The sequence below is a fragment of the Poromitra crassiceps genome (genome assembly GCF_964638095.1).
Source record: "Poromitra crassiceps genome assembly, chromosome: 25".
Taxonomy (NCBI): Eukaryota; Metazoa; Chordata; class Actinopteri; order Beryciformes; family Melamphaidae; genus Poromitra; species Poromitra crassiceps.
The window spans coordinates 21,157,122-21,180,318 of record NC_139649.1 but is presented as its reverse complement, the minus strand read 5'-3'; the positions used below and the strand labels follow the sequence as shown (position 1 = coordinate 21,180,318).

Genomic DNA, 23,197 nt, shown 5'->3' with positions numbered 1-23,197 from the left:
GCCAGCTTATATACTGTGTTTAATTGGGGGCACACACCTGGACCTTGTCAGGAGGGGATTGGCTATTTAAGCTGGACTAGTGCAGTTCACCTGGTTACATTATCTTATTGCAAAGTTGCTGAGGTGAATGTATTCTGACACAGTGTTACCGACAGTGTTGGGCAAGTTACTTTCAAAATGTAATATACTACATATTTCTAGTTACTTTCGAGTGTGCGAAATTTGTTCTCCGCAGCTCGGGAATCATATGGTGATCTAACCCCCCAATTCCAACCCTTTGATGCTGAGTGCCAAGCAGGGAGGCAAATGGGTCCCATTTTTATAATCTTTGGTATGACTCGGCCGGGGATCGAACTCACAACCTCCCAGTCTCAGGCCGGACACTCAAACCACAAGGCCACTGAGCTGGCCACTGAGCTGGCCTTGTGGTTGTAAGTTACTTTACAATATTACACTCTGTGTAGAGTAACTCGTTACTTATTACACTACTTTTGCATTACTTTTACCAAAACAGCAGCAGCAGAATGACATTGGAACATCCTGAAAAATAATTTCAACCACCTTGAAGTCAGTGTAAACAGTCCAAAATTCTAAATGTTATTATTTTCCTTTGTTATTGTCATCTATAGTGGTTATTTGCATAAAAACACACAGTTTGATTAGGAAATTATTGTATCTTTTTGAAATATGTGCTTTGATTTAATCAAATGTAACTCAATTTGTAACTTGAGTTACTTGACAAAGTAACTGGTATAATATTACTGAAATCCTATAAGTAATAAGTTATATTACTGAGTTACTGCTAAAAGTAATATATTACATGTAATGTGTTACTTTTGTAATGAGTATCAAGTTCATAATTCTCCGCTTGTACCGTGCGATTCGGGGGCTGTATAGAGAAGAGAAGCGTAATACGCACAGGAGGAGACCGCTTTAATGCAGATGAAATTGATTTGATACTGTTGCCATCCACCGCCCATCCAACAGGCATTTCTACACTCCTCCAGTTTCCCCCTGACATAATATCCAGGGTGTTTGCTTTTCTTGGAAATGTAAGAGAAGTTCAGTCATCAAGCCTTAATTGTTTCCCTACATTGAGTGACGAGCATATACTGTACAAACACGACATGTTCATGCATCAAAACTGACAATGTGCGGCCATGAACATTGTTGTGTTTTGATAGCCAGTGTTTAGCCTAAATGAATTTGGGGTGCTGCCTTGCCCCCGCACCGGTTGATCGTTTCTCTCCCTCTCTCCCACACAGGTGTTGCTTGTAGGCAACCCCCCCCCCCCATCCCACGACACCGGGTCATACCAAAAAGTTTGGCCAGGAGGGGTGTTGTTGGGTATAGTTGCTGAATTCGGAAAAGCAAAAATATATAGGCCTAAATAGATCAAATAAAATAGGCTAAATATATATTTGATCCGTTCAAATTTGTATGACCCTCCTCAAGACTCGAATGAATAACAGTGTACCCTCCCTGATACTAAATTTACAAGAACAGAATCCTCACCTGGGAAAATCTGACAAAATACACTGATGCCTGCCTACTGTTTAAGATTCTAAATGGCACGACCCCCCCCCCCCCACCTCTCAGTGCTTTTGTAAAACAAAAAACATCTCACAACAGGTCCACAAGATCTGCCCTGAGAGGAGACTGTACTGTACCGTTTAGGTCCAGCTCCTTCAGTCAATCCTGTTTTGCCATCAGAGCCACTCAGTTTTGGAACACCCTACCAACTGAAATAAGATACTGTGCCACCTACCACACCGTTACAAAAAGAACTTAAGACCTGGCTATTAACAAATCAAACATGTGATCACTTCTAATTAGTTCATGGGATATTTTATTATTGTTTTGATGTATTATGTTGTAAATACTGTACTTTACTTTTAATGCTTCTGTTTCAGGGCTATGGTCTTTATAACATCTTGCCAAAGGACTGCAGTTGATAATTAGCGAGCTGGCTAAGACTGGCACATTTACAGTAATGTTGATTCATGTGTCCTTTTACAATAAACTGAAACTGAAACTGAAATTTTAAAAAGCATCACCCTCCCCTATTGTTCTCCAGTGACCACCCCTTTTAAATATCGAAATCTCCCTCACATAGTTTAGGCAGTGCACAGACGCAGTAGCGTTAGACTCAGCTCTCAGTCTTACTACAGTAGCGTGAACTAGCGTTGTAATGGACTTTGTCATAGGACTGTGCGTGTTTTTATTGTCTCTTCACACTGTAATGGACGACAGAGCAGCTAAGTAAGGGCTTATATATATATGAGGTAGAAATACAGTTTTGGTGTCTATCTTTTTTTTTTTTTACCATTAGAAACGTGTTGGAATGCTTATCTTTACTAGGGCAGATGTGTGTGGAACCCTAATCTGAATATTTCCAAGATGAGTTTGATCATAACTTGTTGATGCTTTTAGCAAACTCGGTGTCCATTTTATGTTTTTTGAGTTTTAGAAACACATTGTAATACTCAGATTTATGATGGAATCTATCTATAGCACTCTACTTTGCATAGTAAGTAGGCTACCAATATGGCCGCTATCCCAGAGTCAGTCAGTCAGTTTATTTACCATTTGCAGTCGAAACTACATTGGAATTGGGGTGCAAGAGCTTAAAACATAGAAACATATATGACAGGTCATGACAACATAAAATAGCATAAAAAGACAGACAATAAAAAGGTCTTTTTTACATACACTTTCACCCAGATTGAGTGTAGAGTTGTAAGAATAAGTTACCATTAAACTGGTGGAAACAACAAACAATCTACAGTATGTATCTTACAGATTTTATTGAAACAATTAGAGTAGACAAATAGAGTAGATCCCATTCCCATTGATTATGTAGGCTACAAGCGAGTAGTAGCCTACAGGGCTCCAGACTAACTTTTTACCTTGGGTCCACTGGTGCACCTTACTTTTTAATTTAGGTGCACCAGCACGTAATTTAGGTGCACCCAACATTTTACACCGCGTCTTTTGCCGCCGCAAAATACATTTTAAGCATTACCTTTTTTTTTTCAGTTCCCACATTGGTAATTTCTTAACACATTGTGTAAATTGTGTAAAAAAGGGGGGGCATGGTGGTGCAATGGTAAGCGCTGTCGCCTCACAGCTAGAAGGTCCTGGGTTGGATTCCCACCTGGGACGCTGTGAGCGCTGATGGAATGCGTGCCCGTCCGCATGTCCTCGAGTGCCCACCGCCCAGGTGGGGTCGTCAAAAGGGCCCTTCTGTGTGGAGTTTGCATGTTCTCCCCGTGCCCCCTGGGGGTTTCCCTCATATAGGAACCCCACACCACAAACATGCAATATCCTCTTGCTGATGTGGTGCCTCCTCTGGTCGTTAGGGGCGCCTGTTCGGAGGGAGGGGAACTCGTTGGAATAGCGTGATCCTCCCACGTGCTATATCCTACCGGTGAAGCTTCCCCTGTCAGGTGAAAAGAAGCGTCTGGCTAACTGCCCATGTCTCGGAGAAAGCATGGAGCCAGTTTCGGCTCTCCCCAGATCGGCAGAGGGTGGAGCAGCAACCAGGATAAATAAATTAAAAATTAGCACTAATGGGGGATAAAAAAATCGGGGGAAAATATAGCCTATAAAAAAAACAAAAAAACATTGTGTAAATGACTGTAAACAGGAATAAAGCTACGAGCAGCAAATGCCTTTTTGTTGCATTTTTTCTTTTTCTTTTTTTAATCTGTGTAACACATTCAGCTCAACAGCCTAAACCCATGTTTCAGATAGTAGGCCTACTCATTATCAATACTCCACATTAAAGCTGAAAATGATCATGAAAAAATAAAACAGAATAATAACATGATAACAGATTCTATAGTCAGGGCCCTACAAGAAATGCAACAAATTGTAATGGTTATATTCAGATTGATTCAATCAATGAATAGCTTAATAACGATTTGAATGTGTTGCATGTTTTATTTATGCTTAAAATACTATTACCCCAATAATAACGTTATGTACCTACCTTGTCACATGCGCGATTCGAAGAGACGTCCTTTTTTTTTAAGAGTGTCTGAAATGACTCCAATGAATTGGGCACAATCAGTGTCATTACTGGAAGTTGGATTGAGTCTAACCCGCTTTTCTTCAAGAGGGAGATTTGACACGTGTACTTTGTAAACGGCAGCTCCCCTTTGCCTTTGTTTCAGGAAGTCACCTTAATGTTTCTCACTTAGGCTACTCATTTCCCTCTCTCCTTCAGGTGTCATGTATCTATAGGAGGTTTTGCTGATCCAATCACAGCTGGCCACATCCTTCCCATTCAGCCAATCGCAGCTTTAGCGGCAACCTTTTAAAACTGTTCCCTTCTCATACTCTGATCTGCTGTCATTTCAGTGCTGCTGCAAGTAACCCTCCTCCGCCCCATTCTCCTCCAGGTCAGAGATCTCCAGAAGCCCTTCTTAGTTCACCACCACCAGGTCTAGACTCCACAGGGGGGATATCCTATTCTACTCACGGCTTCACTACCCCCTTCATAATCACCATGACATCAGCATGACGTCTCACGGTGACGTCAGCATGATGTCTCAGAGTTGTGATGGAGTCTAATCGCCAAAGACTTTGAACTTTTCATAACCATTGAACATTCATAATCTGTTATTCATAATCATTGATCACATGTAAATAAATCATTGCTCATCATGTTAATAGATCATCAAAAGAATAGTGACCTCTGTCTGAAATGCTATCAGGCAGGCAGATCAGGGTCCCTCAATGGTGCAACAGGTGCAAGCCCTCCTTTGTCCCCATGCCCATCAAAGTCCCAAGCAATGTAAATTTATGAATGCATGAAATATACGTATAGGAATGTATGTATGAGGTACGTATGTACCGTAGTTGCTTTTTTAATGTGCTGGAAAGTGCAATTGTAGAAGATGTGTATTTATGTGAATTTCCTTTAGGACAGGAAAGTCTGTGTCTAATCAATAATTTATGTCTGAGGCTGTTTTAAGGGTATGTGCCAGTCAATCCTCTGCTGTTCTGACTGTCTCTTAGTGAGTTAATATCCACATCTACAGATGCAATGACTTTTCCACATTATTTAGAGGTAAGATGACAAATGCCAGTATTATTGGCATATCTTGTCAAATGAATGATGAATGTTTTTTAGCATTATTATTATACAGTCTATGATTTTAGCAGATCTTGTATCACCACCAGAGGGTGCTCCTGAATCCTTTGTCGAGGTGGAGGATCACAGGGTGAAATGCTGGGGTATTGGTGCCTTGCCTTACTGCCTTGACATAACTTGATAATACAAAGGCACTGTCTTTCTGACCTATCTAGGATTTATTGGAAGCTTTTATCACCACTCACCAGTATGCTTGACAACTCCAATGCACTTCTGTATAGACCTTCCACTGTGATAGTTAAGGGAACTCTAAGATATGTCATTTTACTGTGGGTACACAGTAAAACAGTACAGGTTTTATGATCTGCAGGGCACTTAAACTTTCTTCATTCCTTAAACAAATGCTACTGGCTGCACAACTGCCGCTTATGCATAGGACGGGAATCTCTACTTGCAGTTTTATTTGATTAATTTGCTTATTATTTTGACCAAATTTTATATTCACAGATCCAAAATTTTAAGCACAAAACCACACTTTCCAGAGCTATGTATATCAAACATTTCAACAATATCTGAATGTACAAACAAAAAAGCTGTTAAAACGTATAACCACTTCAAGCTTGACAAGATATTCATTCAACTATTTTTCTTTATTTTTTTTGTCATTTTCAACTGTTGTATAAGACTATTGTGAACTTGCTGATATTGTTACATGCATGCTTCCTGCAATAAAGGTTGTTTTGATATGGGTTTCATTTGGGATGGCTTATTTATCTTAATCTCTTTGCCATCTCTCTGTGATACATTAATATGAAAGCCTTGTACAATTTTGAAGAAAAAAAAGGATCAGGAACTCTGCCATTTCAATCTATTTACAGATTCGAAAACACAAGTTAATGTCGGAAATTATTGCATAAAATAACTAAAGGTTAGGTTCATGATGAGCTCATGCTGCATTCAATGTAACATACAACATACATTGCTGCCTGCATTTATGTGGTAAATAACCAGTGTAGTGTACGAATGAGCAACTTTTTTTACGTGGGTATGAAACCGTCATGATGGAAGTGGTTAAGAGTGACTAGTGACTGAGGCTAGGGGTGATGGACGGCCCGCCCGGCTGGTTTGATCCCATGCACAATATCTTGTACAAGCACCTTATGTGGCTGGCTGGTATCATCCCGTTACAATGCTAAATGTCAAAGATATATGTATTTCTCTCTCTCTTCTTTTCCTGTGTCTGAGGCTGTTTGTTTGTCTTGTTTGTTTATTCTTCTATTTAATAAAAAATGTAAATAAAATATTGGGGGAGGGGGGATGAATAGAATATAGGCTATAGGCCTAAATTAATTTAATAATAATAATTTAATTAATTAATTTCCTTTGTTATTGTCATCTATAGTGGTTATTTGCATAAAAACAGACAGTTTGATTAGGAAATGATTGTATCTTTATCAGTGTTGGGGGTAACTCATTACAAAAGTAACATATTACATGTAATATATTACTTTTAGCAGTAACTCAGTAATATAACTTATTACTTATAGGATTTCAGTAATATTATACCAGTTACTTTGTCAAGTAACTCAAGTTACAAATTGAGTTACATTTGATTAAATCAAAGCACATATTTAAAAAAGATACAATCATTTCCTAATCAAATTGTGTGTTTTTATGCAAATAACCACTATAGATGACAATAACAAAGGAAAAGAATATAATTTAGAATTTTGGATTGTTTAGGCTACACTGATTTCAAGGCGGTTGAAATTATTTTTCGGGATGTTCCGGGGGCGGCAATGTCATTCTGCTGCTGCTGTTGTTTTGGTGAAAGTAATGCAAAATAAGTGTAATAAGTAACGAGTTACTCTACACAGAAAGTAATATTGTAAAGTATGTATAATATATTGTATAAAATATGTGGTATATTACATTTTGAAAGTAACTTGCCCAACACTGATCTTTATTTAAATATGTGCTTTGATTTAATTTTGTGACTTACTTGACAAAGTAACTGGTATAATATTACTGAAATCATATAAGTAATATTACTGAGTTACTGCTAAAAGTAATATATTACATGTAATATGTTACTTTTGTAATGAGTTACCCCCCAACACTGGTTACATTACACCACTGCTTCTTAAATCACAACTTGGGGGGAAAAGATATCAGCGGATATCATGCAGCAACAATTTTTTGGATGCTAACCGCCATTAAACACCACAGAAGAAGAAGCAACGCTCATTTGATTTCCGATGTGTTTTGAATATGTGAGCAGTTGCATCAGTCATTGCGCAGGTGCAGTCGCAACGGTCCGAGCTAGCGTTACTTTCATTATTGTTGATTTAACCACTAGAAGCGTCTGCTTTGCTTGTCTGGGAACACGGAATTTGCATCACTTGCAACCATTTTCTTCACCATGATGAACAAAGAAGAGGTAAGACAGGTTTATTTATGCCCAGGTACTGATATTTATGGCGAATGATTTTGGGTTGAGTGTTTGTACAGTAAGGTTGTGTGTTTCGCCCGGCTGACGGCGGGCTTCTCTCTGTAAATTAACGTTAGCGAACGTTAGCTAGCTTAGTTATTTTTCATTATAAAAGTTGTCGGTGTTGTAGCAGTAATTTACCGTCATCCGTGTCTCAAACTACGTCGTGTTATGTCGTTAAATTTGGGGGAATTGAGCAGGCTTGGAGTTATTACCGTGACTTTTGGATGTAATAGCTGGCAGCCTGGGGGCAGGACGGAGTGGCCGTGCTGCTCTTAGCCTGTTACGTTAAAAAAAGAAAAGGCCGGGGGGAGAGGAGGGGGGTGAACACAGTTCGTGCTGCACACAAACTAACATTAGTGACAATGTGACAGTGTTAAGTTATCATTAATGTCCTTTCACGGGTTTTAATAGTTCCAACGGGCCGCAGCAACGAACGTTTCAGCCAAAGGCCTTCCTCCAGCGTTCAGCTGCGCAGCCTGGCTGAAACGTTCGTTGCTGCTTCCCGGTTTGAGGAACTGTTAAAAGCTGTGAAAGGATTTGGAGTGCTGGCTTTTCTCTATTTACTGAACTCTTTGCTTGCCCTGCACCCAGTGAGTTTTTAATCCATTTTGAGTGTGCTCGCTGCCGGCGAGTTTCTAGTGTTAAGATGTGACATAATCAAACATGCGTTCTCAGTTGTTCCCGTTTGCTTGGCCCCATTAAATTGTATGGCGTAAGTGACGCAGGCCAGGCGTTGTACGGGACGTAAACACACATTTTGATTCGGTAGATTGATAGTGTTCTATTACTACATCACCACACGGCCACCTTGGAAGAGTCGATTGTGCTCAGCCATTGTACTCGATTAACAGGTGATTACAATCATGATACAAACAGCTAATGAGCTGTGTGTAGGCTATTGGTATGGAAAATGCTTGTGACATCGTGGGAATAGTAGCCTACAGGCTGTTTATTTTTACATTGCTCCATGAAATGTCACAAAACATATTTCACTAATGGCTGGACTGTGTTAATGAGAGATGCCTACACTCTCTGTCTCTCTCTGTGTGTGTGTGTGTGTGTGTGTGTGTGTGTGTGTGTGTGTGTGTGTGTGTGTGTGTGTGTGTGTGTGTGTGTGTGTGTGTGTGTGTGTGTGTGTGTGTGTGTGTGTGTGTGTGTGTATGTATGTATGTACCCTTCTTGAAAACTCCCAGTTGGTGAATCAAATGTTGTCCTGTTAGCTCAGAGCAAGGCGTGTGTGTTTGTGTGTGAGAGAGATTCCTATAATAATTGTGTAATGATGACTCCATATCTTCTCCCTAAACCCACCTCTCCCCATTTCAGAGAATGTACAACTGGTGGGACCTCGCCTACGAGGGGGGTCCGCTCCAATTCGAGGAACTTAGAGCAGCCAGGTATCAGACTACATATCTGGCTCTCGAGAAACAACGAGAATTGGGTAAGCCAATGGTTTCTAAAGTTCTTCCTTGTGTTTTTGGAGACTAAGTGGGACAGTAGTGATCAGATTTGAGGCAGCGGGCTGGTCAAAAGGTGAATGGGGCGGGGCTTGTTGTGACAGACTGCCGAAACCGGAGCAGGAAAAGGCGAATAAGTAACTGCTATCTTTGGTGAAGTGGGAATATTTGTTGGAATGTCTTCATGAGTGATGCTCTATTTGAATAAAAATGACCCTTACCCCCCCCCCCTTCCTATTGACATTCACTTGAACTAAAGAGTTCCTTTTTGGGTAGAATTCTTTTTAAAAAAAAAGTAGAAATTAGCCTTAAAACACTGATTTCAGGTTTTGTTTGCTTTTTATTCTACTATTATCAACTCCTGAATGATGTTTTTGAATGTAAAGCAGGATTGTGCTAAAAACAAATAACATCCTCAGTGATGAACTGTTAAAAAAGATGGCTTCTCAAACTGCCATAAATATTGGTGACATTTTTAATTAAGGCATGGATAGCTAGACTGGGATGATGTGTTTAATGCATAATGCTGTGCGTGCGTGTGTGTTTTATGAATTTAGTCAGATATTTTTAATTTTGACATCTCTCTGTTTCTGTCATTAACCAGAAGCCCAGCAGAAGATGCTGGAGGAAGAAATTGCTGATCTCAAATCGAAGCTGGAGGACGAGGACCGAAAAATTGCGCTCCTCAAATCGAAGCAGGATTTAGAGAGGAGAAGCCAGCAGGTGAGACGACCCACTCGACAACTCAAATGATACGCCAAAATAAAAGCATCCGCCAAATGACACATCGCTGCATTCACACTGTGGTGGTATGTGCTAGACCAGCGATCCCCAAAGTCCGGACTCCGGTCCGCATCCGGACCCAGACGCCGTCCTATCCGGACCGAGACCTGTAACCTACAAATCATTGAGAATCGTTACATTTCACGAGCTTTTCTTTTTTAACCGGCACATGCTTTTCTACCCTTCTACTGGTTTAATCTGCCAGGAAGCTCACAGACCAATGCATGCGCTGTAAATCATCACACGTGATGCTACTCAGCCAATCAAATATCCGATTCGATTCTGCCTGTTCCAGTCGGTTCCAGTGCTGCAGGCGAGAGATTGTCCGACACGGAGATATGCGAGAGATATAAGTCATTTCACATGGCGCACTCAAAAAACAAAAACAAAGATTTTGTTTTAATCCGGAGCAGGCAGACTCTTAGATGTTCATTCATTGTTCTCACGGGCAGCTCAAAACCAGGCAGTATGTCATGTGAAGTGCGATGCGATCCTAACCTGTCTGTGAAAGCACCACACGAGCAAACACACTCAAATCCAGACTGAGGGCACACTCACACATTCACTGCCCAACGGCATGTGACGTTTGCATTGCGAACGATCGATAGACAGACAGACAGACAGACAGACAGACAGGCAGATAGATAGATAGATAGATAGATAGATAGATAGAGACAGACACTGAGACAGATAGATAGATAGATAGATAGAGACAGACACTGAGACAGATAGATAGATAGATAGATAGATGGATAGATAGATAGATAGATAGATAGGGAACTCACTTCTCTCAAGAGAAAAGGTGGAGTTAAGGGAAGAAAAGAAGATTTTCTTTCTCAAATTAAAACACTTTTAAGATGCACATTTTCCCAAAGCACTCTGTTGTATGTTATTTTTAAATGCAGCCATTATTTTACTTGAAATGAGAAAAGAACATGTATTTATTATTAGTGTAGGCTAGTTATTTATAATTAATCCAGTTAAATATGAAAACTAAATAAACATTGTTGATGTTTATTTTGATTTAACAGTCAGTCGTTGACTACATACAGACATTGTATACCATTAGGCTACTGCAATCATTGAAGTAGCCTAAGTTCAATGGCACTGAATCATAACGCAAGCTACTGTACGTTACAATGTTCCGGACCTTTGCTTGAGGACATTTTCTCTAACTGGACCTCTATGAATTTTAATTGAGTGCCCCTGTGCTAGACCATGTTGCTGCATTCACACTGTGGTGGTATGTGCTAGACCATGGCTTTTCAAAGTCTGAAACTGTGCCCCGCCCCCCCTCCCTCCCTCCAGACAAAGCTTGCAAAAAGGAGGTCACCCTCACTCAATTCCTGGATACCTATGGGATCATGATTATGTTATTTGATCCCACAGACATTCAACAATTTTGTCAAGATAGCCTGATATTGCTTTTTTGCCATACTTCAGACTACACCAAATACATAAGAAGGTCTGTCTAAAGGCATTTATTAGTTTCAGACTCTGGAAAAGTGGGGGGAAAAACGGTCAAATTCTTCAGCGTCGTATTTGTTCCCCTAGACCTTTGGGGGCACTTTGTCAAGTGCTGAAAAAGAAATGAGGCAGATTCAGCAAAAAGTGTTAGCGCTTTGCTGTAGCGAATCGAGTCGTGTACTAGAGAATCACATCGAATGCTGATTATCGGGTTACATTTACAGAGGACTTGGAAATAATAGCGGGACTATGAATTGGTTCTCTCTTGGGTCTGTCTCTGTGTTTCTCACGGCTCTCTCTCTCTCATCTCATCTCTCTCTTTGTCGCCTCCTGTCTCTTCTCTCACAGCCGAGCCTCATCAGACGGCTGACAGACACAGTGAAGAGCATGGTTCCTTCCTGGCTGCAGGAGCACTTCAAGAATGAAGATGCTGCTGAAGGGGGAGGGGCTGTGCAGGGGACAGAGCAGAACGTCCAGCCCACTCCCAATGACAGCGAGGAGGGACCTCCTCCCCTTGACGGACGGGACTGCCCAGAGCCCGGCACCAGTGACGCTCCACCAGTACCCCCACCGGGTTTCAACATCTCCCCTGATAGCGGATTCTCCTCTGACAAAGGTACAGCGAGAACGCAGCATTTGTACAAATGGTTTTGTCTCATCATGTGTAGGCTTGTGTGTCTTTAAAGGCGACTGCGGTGTGTCAGAATATACTGTTTTTTTTTAAGAGATCAGGCCACCACTTTTTGAACGATCCACATCTCAAACGGTCTCAACGTGACACAAATGGCAAGTTTATAAATGATGAGAACATGTTATCAACTGGCTGTTAGGCTAATTGTACGGTAGCGTAGGTGACTATATTTCTGTTAAGTGAGAGCGGGTGGGGAAGGGGGTTGGTTCTGGGACGCCAGAACTTGGTGTTGAGCGTGTTATTGAGAGTGTTGTTTCACTAAAGTACATGTTTCTCTGCAGATGTCCCCACCTCCAAAACAGCATCGATGCCCCGGCTGTGGTCTGGAGAGACAGACAGGAGCCCTTCTGCGCCCCAGCTATGGTCTGGAGAGACAGACAGGAGCCCTTCTGCGCCCCGGCTATGGTCTGGAGAGACGGACAGGAGCAGTTCTGGGCCCCGGCTATGGTCTGGAGAGACGGACAGGAACAGTTCTGGGCCCCGGCTATGGTCTGGAGAGACTGACAGGAGCCCTTCTGCGCCCCAGCTATGGTCTGGAGAGACAGACAGGAGCAGTTCTGCGCCCCAGCCTGCCCACTCCGGTCTGAAAAAGCCTGCTTTCAACCGGCCTGTCATGGGACCCTCCATCAATGTGAGTGTTTAATTTCCCTGCCAGCGGAAATATTGAGTTTCCTCAGCGATTAAAGATTGTTTACAGACAACACATTTGAGCCACAAACACAGTTTTGCATTTATATTGAGATAAATTTTTAATTGACAGCGGCTTAGATTTTCCCGTTATATTTTGGATCCAAAAGTAGCACATCTTTCAATTCATTTGCCTTTTTTTGTGGGCTGATCCGATACATGACACGCACACACACACACACGCACACACAAACACACACACACACACATGCACGCACGCACACACACACACACACACACACACACACACACACACACACACACACACACACACTGTATTATACTTGCATATTGGGGGGGAATGACACACGTGGTCCTGGGCTGGATTTGCCCTTATTCTTCTACCAGCCGTTGGGGGAGAGCAAAGAAGTGAATGTCAGACAGTGGTGCTGTAGGATCAAAGTCAATGTGACATATGAATATTGATTTGGTTATTTGAGAGTGATTACATGACTGTCTGATTGATCTGTAGGCCCCAGTGAGGAGGCAGATGGAGGTCAAACCTGCTGATTCCCAGCTCTGTGGCATGAGCACCAGAGCCAGACGCATCCTTCAGTCCCTGGAGCGCACGTCAAGCCCTGGAGAGCGGACCAATAGTGCACGCAAGGCAACTAATAACACAAAGGTAAAGTTACAACATGGCAAAAGCAGAATTAGTTTGTGTTTGAGAACCATTCAAGATGTATTACTCTGAAGTCATTTTGACGTGGTGCACAAAGGCTGTGTTGAAGTTTCCCTGTTTACTGCTCTCTCCTCCAGTTGACATTGACCAGCAGAGTGATGAACTACGGCCAGCCGGGGGATTCTCCCTTCTACCCTGGGAAGACCACGTATGGAGGAGCAGCTTCAGTCAGAAGCTCTCACAGTCGCCTACAGGAGCTCTTGGCCCAGCAGAAGGCAGAGGAGGAGGAGGAGGAGCAGCGAGTCCGCAGAGCGAAGGAGCTCGAGAGAGAGAGACAAGCTGCTGCTGAAAGGTTGGTCCTTGACTTTTTAACGCAGAATCGATATAATATCGTATCGTGATGACACTTGAGATTTACACCACTATCGCCAATGTGACGCAAGTGGCATTGAGGTCTTGAAATATATTGAAAATGTCTTAAAAGGTCTTGAATTTAACTTCAGGATTCCTGCATATACCCTGCATAAATAACTAACATTGTTATCTTTTGAGCATGATGACAGTTCATTCAATTTAAATTTAAATTGGTGAAGCTGGCAGTTAAGTGTGGACTGGTAGGAATTGTATTTTGGTTCTTTTTGTTTTGCTGACTTGAATCCTGTTCTTCAGGGAGCAAGCAGAAAGAGTAAGGGCTCTCCTTCTGCAGTGGGAACTGGAGACAGCTGCAAGGGAGAAAGAGATGAGAGACTTGGAGGAGAAAACACAGGCACTTGAGGAAACCAGAAAACAGGTAAGCATCTGAAATTGGTGACCAATATGTCTTCGACATTCATGCACAAATGTATTACTGGGCCTTGCCCAGCAGGGGGCAGTGTTACTCTTGGCCACAGAGCAGCTTCATTGGAGCAACTGATGCCAAATAGATGAGAAAGAGCCTTCAGACGAAAGTGCATAAAAATCCAATAGCATTTATCAATCACAGATAGTGTTAATGATTCAATAGCATTTATCAATCACAGATAGTGTTAATGATTCGTAGCTCATTGGCTCCTCCAGGTAACAACTGCTTGAATGAAAATAACTCCTCCAAATAGTAAATGTGAAGACATTCTTCTCCTGTTCAACTAGGAGGAGCAGCAGAGATTGGCTGCAGAAGAGCGGGCTGCTGAAGCCAGAAAAGCCGCCAAACAAAGAGAGGTGGCTTCTCCATCCACAGGAGTGCTTACGAGTGATTACGGAATGGACCTAAACAGCGATGACTCGACCGATGACGAGTCCGCTCCAAGGAAACCGATACCGTCATGGGCACAAGGTATGCATGAACTATTGTACTGATGATACATGTCGGTTCAGTCTTCACAATGTATCTGAGCTGCTGTCATCTTATAGATTATGAATCCATTTTACTGTGACACTTTCTTTGGATTCACAATTTAATTATCCACATATTCATGATCTTTGAAAGTTGCTTTGCTTGTGGTATCTTGTTATTTTTAAAGGGCCTTTTTAGGGTTAAATATCTAGAAAGAAAGTACATAGGTTTTGCCAGATTTGCTCGGTATATCTCAGAGCTGCCTCAATAGCCTATAATCTTATCATTGTCAAACTCTGTAGATGTTCTGTACATAATGCTTAATTTAAGGTGTTTTTCCTCCTCCAAGGTGACCAGCTGGAGCAGGCCATTAACAGGCAGTACTATGATCCTCCTGATCTCCGCTCCTTCTTCGGAGTCATAGAACCTGTGAAGCTGGAGGTAATCTTCGCTAAGAACAAACCAAGATATTTCAGGCGGACCAGCTCTGGCGTTTGGGACTCACCACCCTACCACCAAGCGGGCGTGGCAGATAACACTAAGGTAAGGTTATGATTCAAGCAACATGCGTTGTGTTGAACTAGCCAACAGTATGTCTGACTCTGAGTGACATTCCCTCTGGAATGTGGTCAGTGTGCCCAATTGACCATCTGTAAAGCCACAGGCAACAGAACCTTCAATACAGCTGGCACTGAGCATTGCTTTTTAGGTGTAGACAAAATGTTGGGACATTGAGCACCAACTTAAAATATCAGTTAAATGGAGCACTAGACAAATCTGTTCTGCAAAAACATGCAAAACCATAATTAGTTTGTGTTTGAGAATCATTGAAGATTTTACTCTTAAATTAAGTCATTTTGATGTGCTCTACATTTATTTATTTGTTTGTTTGTGTGTTTATTTTTAAGCCAAAGGAGGGAGAGAAGCGCCAACAGGAGCTCTTGGCCAAGCAGAAGGCAGAGGAGGAGGAGCGAGTCCGCAGGGAGAAGGAAAAACAGCTGATCCTGCGTGTTCCCAAAACATATAAGTGGAAACCCATGCGCGTTCCAATTGAGAAGCCCAACTTGCAACCCATGTGTGTTCCCAAAAATTATAAGTGGAAACCCATGCGCGTTCCCAGGAAGCCTGTGGTTTAAAGACATGTCCAATGTGACTTGATCACAAGTTTTGGTTTGTTTGTTTTTCCATTTTTGTTTTGATCGCAGTTTATTTTTATTTATTTATTCTTTTTTTTTAAGAGGTCACTTTTTTATTTGCTGTGTATTTGTTATTTTTGACTGGAATTCGTTTGCGAAGAAGAAAAAGAAAACACGCCATTAATTGCTCTCTGCTCCTCTTTATTTGACTGTGGTCAAACAAACTCCATTATGAGAATAGTGAAGAGCCAACCCTGTAAGAAAATACTGTGGCATTACAGTAATGTCTGTATTAAACAACAAAAGGTATTTTATGGGAATGGTTTTGAATTACCTTTTAGTTTTGTTTTATAAATAGCTATATGAAAAAACAGTATAACAAATGTGAATTTAAAAAAAATGTGAACTATTGTCCCTTTTATCGTTAATTGTTGTACTTGGACAATACTTAAGGGTGTTTCAGCACATGGAATGAACTATGAAAGGTGGTTTAGCTAAAACAATTATTGTGTTTTTCATTAGACCAACAACTACATTCTACTGATCTCAATTGCATATGAATGGCAGTGTTTATTTGATCAATGTACATTTCTCAGTATTCCTCGCCACAATTTACAATCAACAATGCTTGGGATGAAAAACATGCTAAAAGGGAGAATACAAAGATAGTTGAAAAAGGATCCATCTGGTCACTGGAACACATACACTACATGAACATGCTGGCTGCTGAGATGAATGGGCGTAGCATTGTATTGTGGTTGAGTTGAAAAATACAAATTGCCTTTTTCCTAAGGGCTGCCCGGGGTTCAGCATCTAAAGTGCTCTCCTTCTCCACTTGGTCCCATTGCTGGCTGAGATGCATTAGACCTGCAGGTGTGCTAGTTCCAGTTTACAGACTAAAGGGTCGTACATACACGCCAACCTTGGAAATAACCCTTGTGGACATAATTACTGTTAGTGCATTCAGATATCCCAGCTCCCATATGTCCATGTCCTTAGCGGAGACTTCAGAGGACACTTGACTTCAGCTCCTATGAAAATGTCATGATCTGGAAAAACCCAACTCGAAAAAAGGAGTCCTAAGCGTTTTGGAATCGGTGTCATTGGTTTGACCTCTGCTACTTTTTAAACTATGCCAAGCCACCGCACACTCTTGACTTTCTTATCAATGTTTTTCCATCAAACATGTGAACGTGTGTGTGTGTGTGTGTGTGTGAGCGGGCGGGGAAGGGTTAGAGTGGGGGCATGATTGAAGTGTCTCAATCTGTACAAAGGTTAAGCATAACAATACACGGTTATTTTTCTGCTGTTGGTTGATATGATATTGACATGTTTCCCCCAAAAATATGGATGTTCCCATAATATGAATGAAGGATATTTGCATTGTGGAATATTGCACTGAGAACTGTTGCGTCATAAGACTGTATCTTTTTCTAAAGTTTTGGACTCATTTTGAGTTTTGGTTTGTTCTCCACACTGTGTTTTTAGCGCTTCTCTTTGACTATGTAAATATGACGACATCAAAATAAGCTATTTTGTAATATTATATCTCTAAATACATGGTACCTTTTTACAATCAAGTTCATGTCTCCTGAGTCTTCCTTATTCAGTGTACATCAAATGTATTTTGCCTCCTCTCCCGTTCCTGACATCTTCTGATCATTAGCCTATACTTGATGATATTTCTGGTAACAGGGTGCTACACTGGCCTTACTGGTGTTCAGACACTACTATTGGGCTGCTTATGTCAGAGCTTGAATGTTTTGGTTGCAAGGTATTCCTGGTCATTTAATTCTCGGGGCCCCCCTGTGGCTAAAAATGGAGCCCAGCTCTATTGCAAACTCCTCCCTGTCAGCTATGCTGTTTTCTAAGCTGGGGAAAGCCTGGGGCTTTGAGGAATTAGAGTTTTGTTGTGAAAAACTCGATCAGAATTCTGAATCAGGTCAGGAACGTTTTGAATATACCGGACATTTCAGTCCACACACCGATTTGCTTTAATCATTCTTTTCTGGCCCCATGGTCAGACAGAAGCTACCATGCCTGGAGTGAGAAGGGGCTTGTTTCCGTCAGAGACTTATACATAGATGGTAACTGTGCATCCTTTGAACTTCTGAGGGGGAAATTTGAGTTGCCTAACACACACTGGCTCAGATACCTTCAAGTTAGACATTATGTTTGATCCAATATTCGTGATTTTGAAGTTCTCCCAAATGAACATGCTTTTTTTTATGTTCTGTTGAGCCCCCCCCTCCCCACTTCAGACATATTATTTCTAGATTTGTGTACATGTTTGATGGCTGTCGGGGCCTCCACTGAGAGGATCAGAGAGGCATGGCAGGAGGAACTTGGTGTTGTATTGTCCTAAATTATATATATCAATGATTAGATATCGGTCATCTGAGCAGTACAATGACCGGCAGGAAAGTCACATTTGAACACCAAAGCACATAAAACCATCATTCTGTGCTTTTGGCTTAATGTTGATTGTGTCCAGCTTGATTTGACAAGACTGTAGGCCTATAGGCTACAGCACATGTGGTTGACCCATTGCTAATTCTGCAGGGGTCTTCTCGGTACAGCTGATCACAAAACAAAAAGGATGTCTCAATAAAGGGAATATTTATCGGTAGCTACTTACTGTAGGCTATAAAAATGTATTTTACAGCTGCCAAGAGAGTACTTTTAAGTGCACAATGCTTTTTATGTGATTTTATTTATATTTTCTAAAGCCAGAATGTTTATATTTTTTAAGAACGTTTTGATCTCTGGGACATTTAAAAAAAATATGATTATTCTATTCCAGTGTCAGTATGCCTTTTTTTCTTACCTCAGAGATCTCAAGGCAAACATTTATAGCTTTCTCAATGCTTTGTCTCCCTCCTTTGGCGTGAAAGTAAAATGCAGTTTGCATTGCGTCTCTATGGTGATGTTTGTGTGAGCAACATGGTGACAAGGACTTCATATGTGGAGCTTTAAAACCTGTATTATGAGGAGATAACTAAAGTAGAAAGGAAAATTGGTAGTCTATTCTCTACTGGATGAGATGAATCATGTCTAGTTTTGAGGTGGATATTTATTTACCCAAATATCTCAAATAGACTCTTCAGAGCAGTGATTAACATACCTGCTCTATGACTAAGATTCAAATAGGTTGCTATAAAAGAGGACATCTTCATACAGGGTAAGACTGACTTCTGATTCTCTTGAACTGGAATGATATAGACAAGATGCAACTTTGACTGGTGTTCAGTGACCACATATTCCCAGAAAATACAGCATGTGCAACTCTTTATCCAGGCAAGAAAAAATTGTCACCGGGCAGAACTTCTCAGAACATGTGAATTGAAAAAGACTCAGTGGAGTTGTGAGGATAAATAAAACATGCACATTAAATATAATATTGTGGGGGCAATGCATAAAATGCACAGCTGTTTGCGAGACTGAAGATGTATTAGTTCATATATTTGAGAATCAGTGAAGTCTAACTGTTGTTTGTAAATGTACAATCAACGAGCCCGAAAAACCTGAGCCACAGATTTGAACCAGCCGATCCAAGCAGAGAAGCAGGAAGTACTGCGTGCAAATGCCTGGAGGACCCTGGGAATTGTAGGCAGATCCAAGCAGAGAAGCAGGAAGTACTGCGTGCAAATGCCTGGAGGACCCTGGGAATTGTAGGCAGGACATCAACCAGGACCTGAACCCTCATAGTCTGGGCACCTTCCACCCCGCTTTTTGTCATGGGGGCGTAAACCCCGGACCCAGAATTAACACCGGATGGCAATGCGCCTAACAACGTCTTTGTTGCCGTTAGCTTGACGCGGTGATGTTACCTAAACTAGAGTCTGATCAAAACAAAGCTAGCGTTACATAAAACAAAACGTTTATGCAATATGGCATCTCCGCCACCACCGCCTGACACACCGGTCAAAACGGTGAAAGAGGATTCTGATACTTGGGTCAAATTGTCAAGTTAACGTGAAAGTTGACGAGCTAGAAACGCTGCCATCCGGTCTAGGGCGGGCTCTAGGCGGGAACCAGTAGGGTGACAAAATCAATTGTGGGCGGGAGCCAGGCTCTTTCTCGCCGAGAAGAGCCTGGTGACGCGAGGTTAGAACCCTCATCTCCTCGATGACTCTCTTCTTCACCGAGCAGCAGAAGCTGAGGCATGGTTGGACTGGGCTCGCAGTTTCCTTGATAGCGAGTCTTTACCAAAGTTATTTAGCGTAATAAATGCGGCTTACCTTTACTTTGACAAGGAACATCTTTTTTTGCACCCCCCTCCATGAAGCCAGGAGAGATCCCCCACGTCTCGAGGTCATCTGTACCCGGATTTTAAGCACCAAAGTCGGCTTCCATGAGCCAGAAGAGAGCCCCAAGCATGGAAGTCACCTCCACGCGGATCTAATGCATCAAAGTCGGTCTCCGTGAGCCAGGACAGACCGCCTGGCTTGGAGATCACGTCTATCCAGACAATTATATCATTTTTAAACGGTTACGTTTCCGTATAAATCATGAATATGCTCCCGGAAGGTGGGGATGCAATTCTCGGCGGGGGTGCAAAACTGACAACGGGGTCATGCAGGAGCATATTGTAATGGTTTATACGGAAACTTAACTGTTCAAGGCCAGATTCACAACAAACCCAACGAATAACCAAGGTAAGCTGTCTATCACACTGTTGAGGAAACTATTAAACTATTTTGCCAAACTGCTAGATGTGACTACTTCCCATTGAAATAGTAGCATCCGTGACCCATGAGCTGTGGCACTGTGTCTGATATTTATCCGGACAAAAATGTAATTATAAATCGATGCACCAGTGAAAAAGCTTCTATTATTTGAATGAAGTTAAACTACCCCCTAGGTCCTAGGCTAAATACTGCAAAATGTAGTTAAACTACTAACATGGTGCACATACAGTAGGTCTGCGAAGGGGCTTCAATTGATATATTTTGTGTAAGCAAAGAAATTAGTGTGTTTCGATGGGTGTTATTTTTTACACTTTATTTGCCACGATATGCAAGATTACATACAAACAAGAAAGTTGTCTTGGTGTTCCTTATGCAGCACAGCGGTCAAGGCAATATTGACATTCTGAGAGCAGTTCTAAATATACATTTGATACACTCTTCAAGGTGCACAGCGTAGTTAGTGGGAACATTTCCATGTTACAAGTTCTTATACTCTATTTGTTTGATGCATAAAATGGCTAACTTTTTGTGTTTGGGCCTTCTTCTACATATAAATGGTGTTCTTGAAAACGTAAACACGTCCTCTGTGTCTCTCTCTCTCTCTCACACACACACACACACACACACACACACACACACACACACACACACACACACACACTGGTAAGTAACAAAGTTCATACACATTTTGACCATTGGATTTACATGACTTTGCCATGACATTAAACCAAATTTCCAAGACAAATATTTTATAAAGTTGCGGTGTAGGTCAGTGAGTAACTGAAAAGGGTCCTTTAAAGTCCTTGAAAGGTCCTTGAATTTGATGTTGAGGAAGGTGCGGGAACCCTGACACACACACACACACACACACACACACACACACACACACACACACACACACACCCTAACAAGCCCCCCACCGATCTGGTCCACCCTCCCTCCCCCTCTGACACACATCCACAGGCCAGCAAACAAAGGCCCATGGCCCCCCGCTGACTTAAGTCTCCCTCTCATCCTCACCCCCCCCCCCCACACACACACACACACACAATCTTCCAAGTAGCAGTGGTTCTTGTAATGTTTCTCAGCATGTCATGTCACCCTGGAGAAACCTGTCTTTCAATCAAACTTTTTTATTACGAGAGTTTAATCAATATACCAGTTAAGACAATAACACGTATGAAATGATTTCAAATGATAATCAGAGATTTAACAATTTTCTTGTTGTCTTTCTTTTTCTCTTTCTGTAAGGTTGTTGTCACTACTCTAACTTACACGCGTACGAGGATTCTTACTGGTCCTTTGGAGAAGATTGCCACCTGTCTTGTAGCCAATCACACCAACAGATTGCCAAAGTTGTTAATGGATGTTCCTGGTTTAGACAACATTATCATCAAGCAGGTTTTGAAGCGTGTAGACAAGGAATGCCACGGACTGACTAGCAAGAAACTGAACTCCATACTGAAAAAAACAACTCCATCAGACCTGAAAGGGTTTTCCTGGGACAAGGTTCTGGATGAGTGGAAGACGTACACACCAACATTCCTACAGTTTCTACAGAGTGCATGTACTGCTTCCACACAGGTGTCTGGTGAAAAAGTAAAAAAAAACCTGCTCGGGCAAAGACTATGACTATGGCAGGTGCAACTCTTCTTCGGGCATGTTCCAAATGAATGAGTGCACCAATGTACAGAAATGCACTTGTTATGCAGCACGGTGGATCGACGAAGAGATGTTTCATATGCCAGCAAAGTACCGGGATGCATCTGTGCTCTTGTAAGCCTTCAAACTTTCGCCGGTGTATGGAGAAGGATTATGGACCAGGTACGCTAGATTATCATGAAATGAAAAGTCAGGCAGTAGCCTATATCCGACGATATCAGCGGCCCGGAAAAGTTCAGGGGAGATTCCGTAAGGATCACGTCCAATTACTGATGTTTTCTCTGCATACATTTGCTGTCCTTTGCTGTCGAGGTGAGAAATAAGATACATTCGTGTGACTTAGAGCTATAGCATTAGCATAACTGCAAGGCATCTATAGCCTAGAGCACCGATGCCTTCGCCATCCTGTGGAACGGTGGGACATGCCCTCACCATCCTGGGAAAACATACACACTTATGATGTCATAACTGATGTCATCATCAGTGATGTCACTTGAGCAATTGTGCATTGTGACATCACTGATGATGTCATCAGTGTTGTGACATCACTGATGACATCACTGAGCGCTCAGCCTTCCTCTCCATAACATCAGCTCTCCCAGTACCTCATCCACTCCACAACAGCAAGGAGGCAAGTACCTTGTGTGTCTGAGACTCAGAAACAAACAAACAAACACTCAGACTCTGAGTGTTTGTTTGTCTGTCTGTCTGTCTGTCTGTCTGTACACCTTTCTGGAGACGAAGAAATAATTGTAGCCCTAGTATGAGTGTTAACATAATAGTGTTTTATTGTGTTTTAGGAAGCAAGGGTTCAGCTCCACCCTAGGACAGAGAAGACACAAGCTCCCCAAGTGGCTACTAGTCACTCAGCCTCCCTCTCCTGTGCATCTAACATCAGCTCTCAGTACCTCATCCACTCCTTCACAACAGCAAGGAGGCAAGTAACTTGTGTGTGTGACTGTCTGTCTGTATGTCTGTGCACTTTTCATAAGAGACTTGACTTGGACTTGTGACCAAAGACGTGAGACTTGACTTGGAGTATAGCTAAAATACTTGAGCCTTGACTTGGACTCTAGCTCAAAGACTTGAGACTTGCC

General features: G+C 41.9%; 1 protein-coding gene across 1 annotated transcript in view; it reads left to right on the top strand.

The window, feature by feature from the left end:
* Positions 1–23,197, top strand: part of LOC310798158 (ATP-binding cassette sub-family A member 2-like) — a gene marked incomplete at both ends in the record, with an annotated part of 105,623 nt that overhangs the window by 76,284 nt on the left and 6,142 nt on the right. The window contains 10 exon segments of the mRNA XM_083660633.1: positions 8,919–9,033; positions 9,654–9,772; positions 11,648–11,860; positions 12,272–12,571; positions 13,150–13,302; positions 13,437–13,651; positions 13,969–14,089; positions 14,428–14,611; positions 14,961–15,154; positions 15,520–15,686. Coding sequence (XP_083516759.1) covers positions 8,919–9,033; positions 9,654–9,772; positions 11,648–11,860; positions 12,272–12,571; positions 13,150–13,302; positions 13,437–13,651; positions 13,969–14,089; positions 14,428–14,611; positions 14,961–15,154; positions 15,520–15,686 — 1,781 coding nt within the window.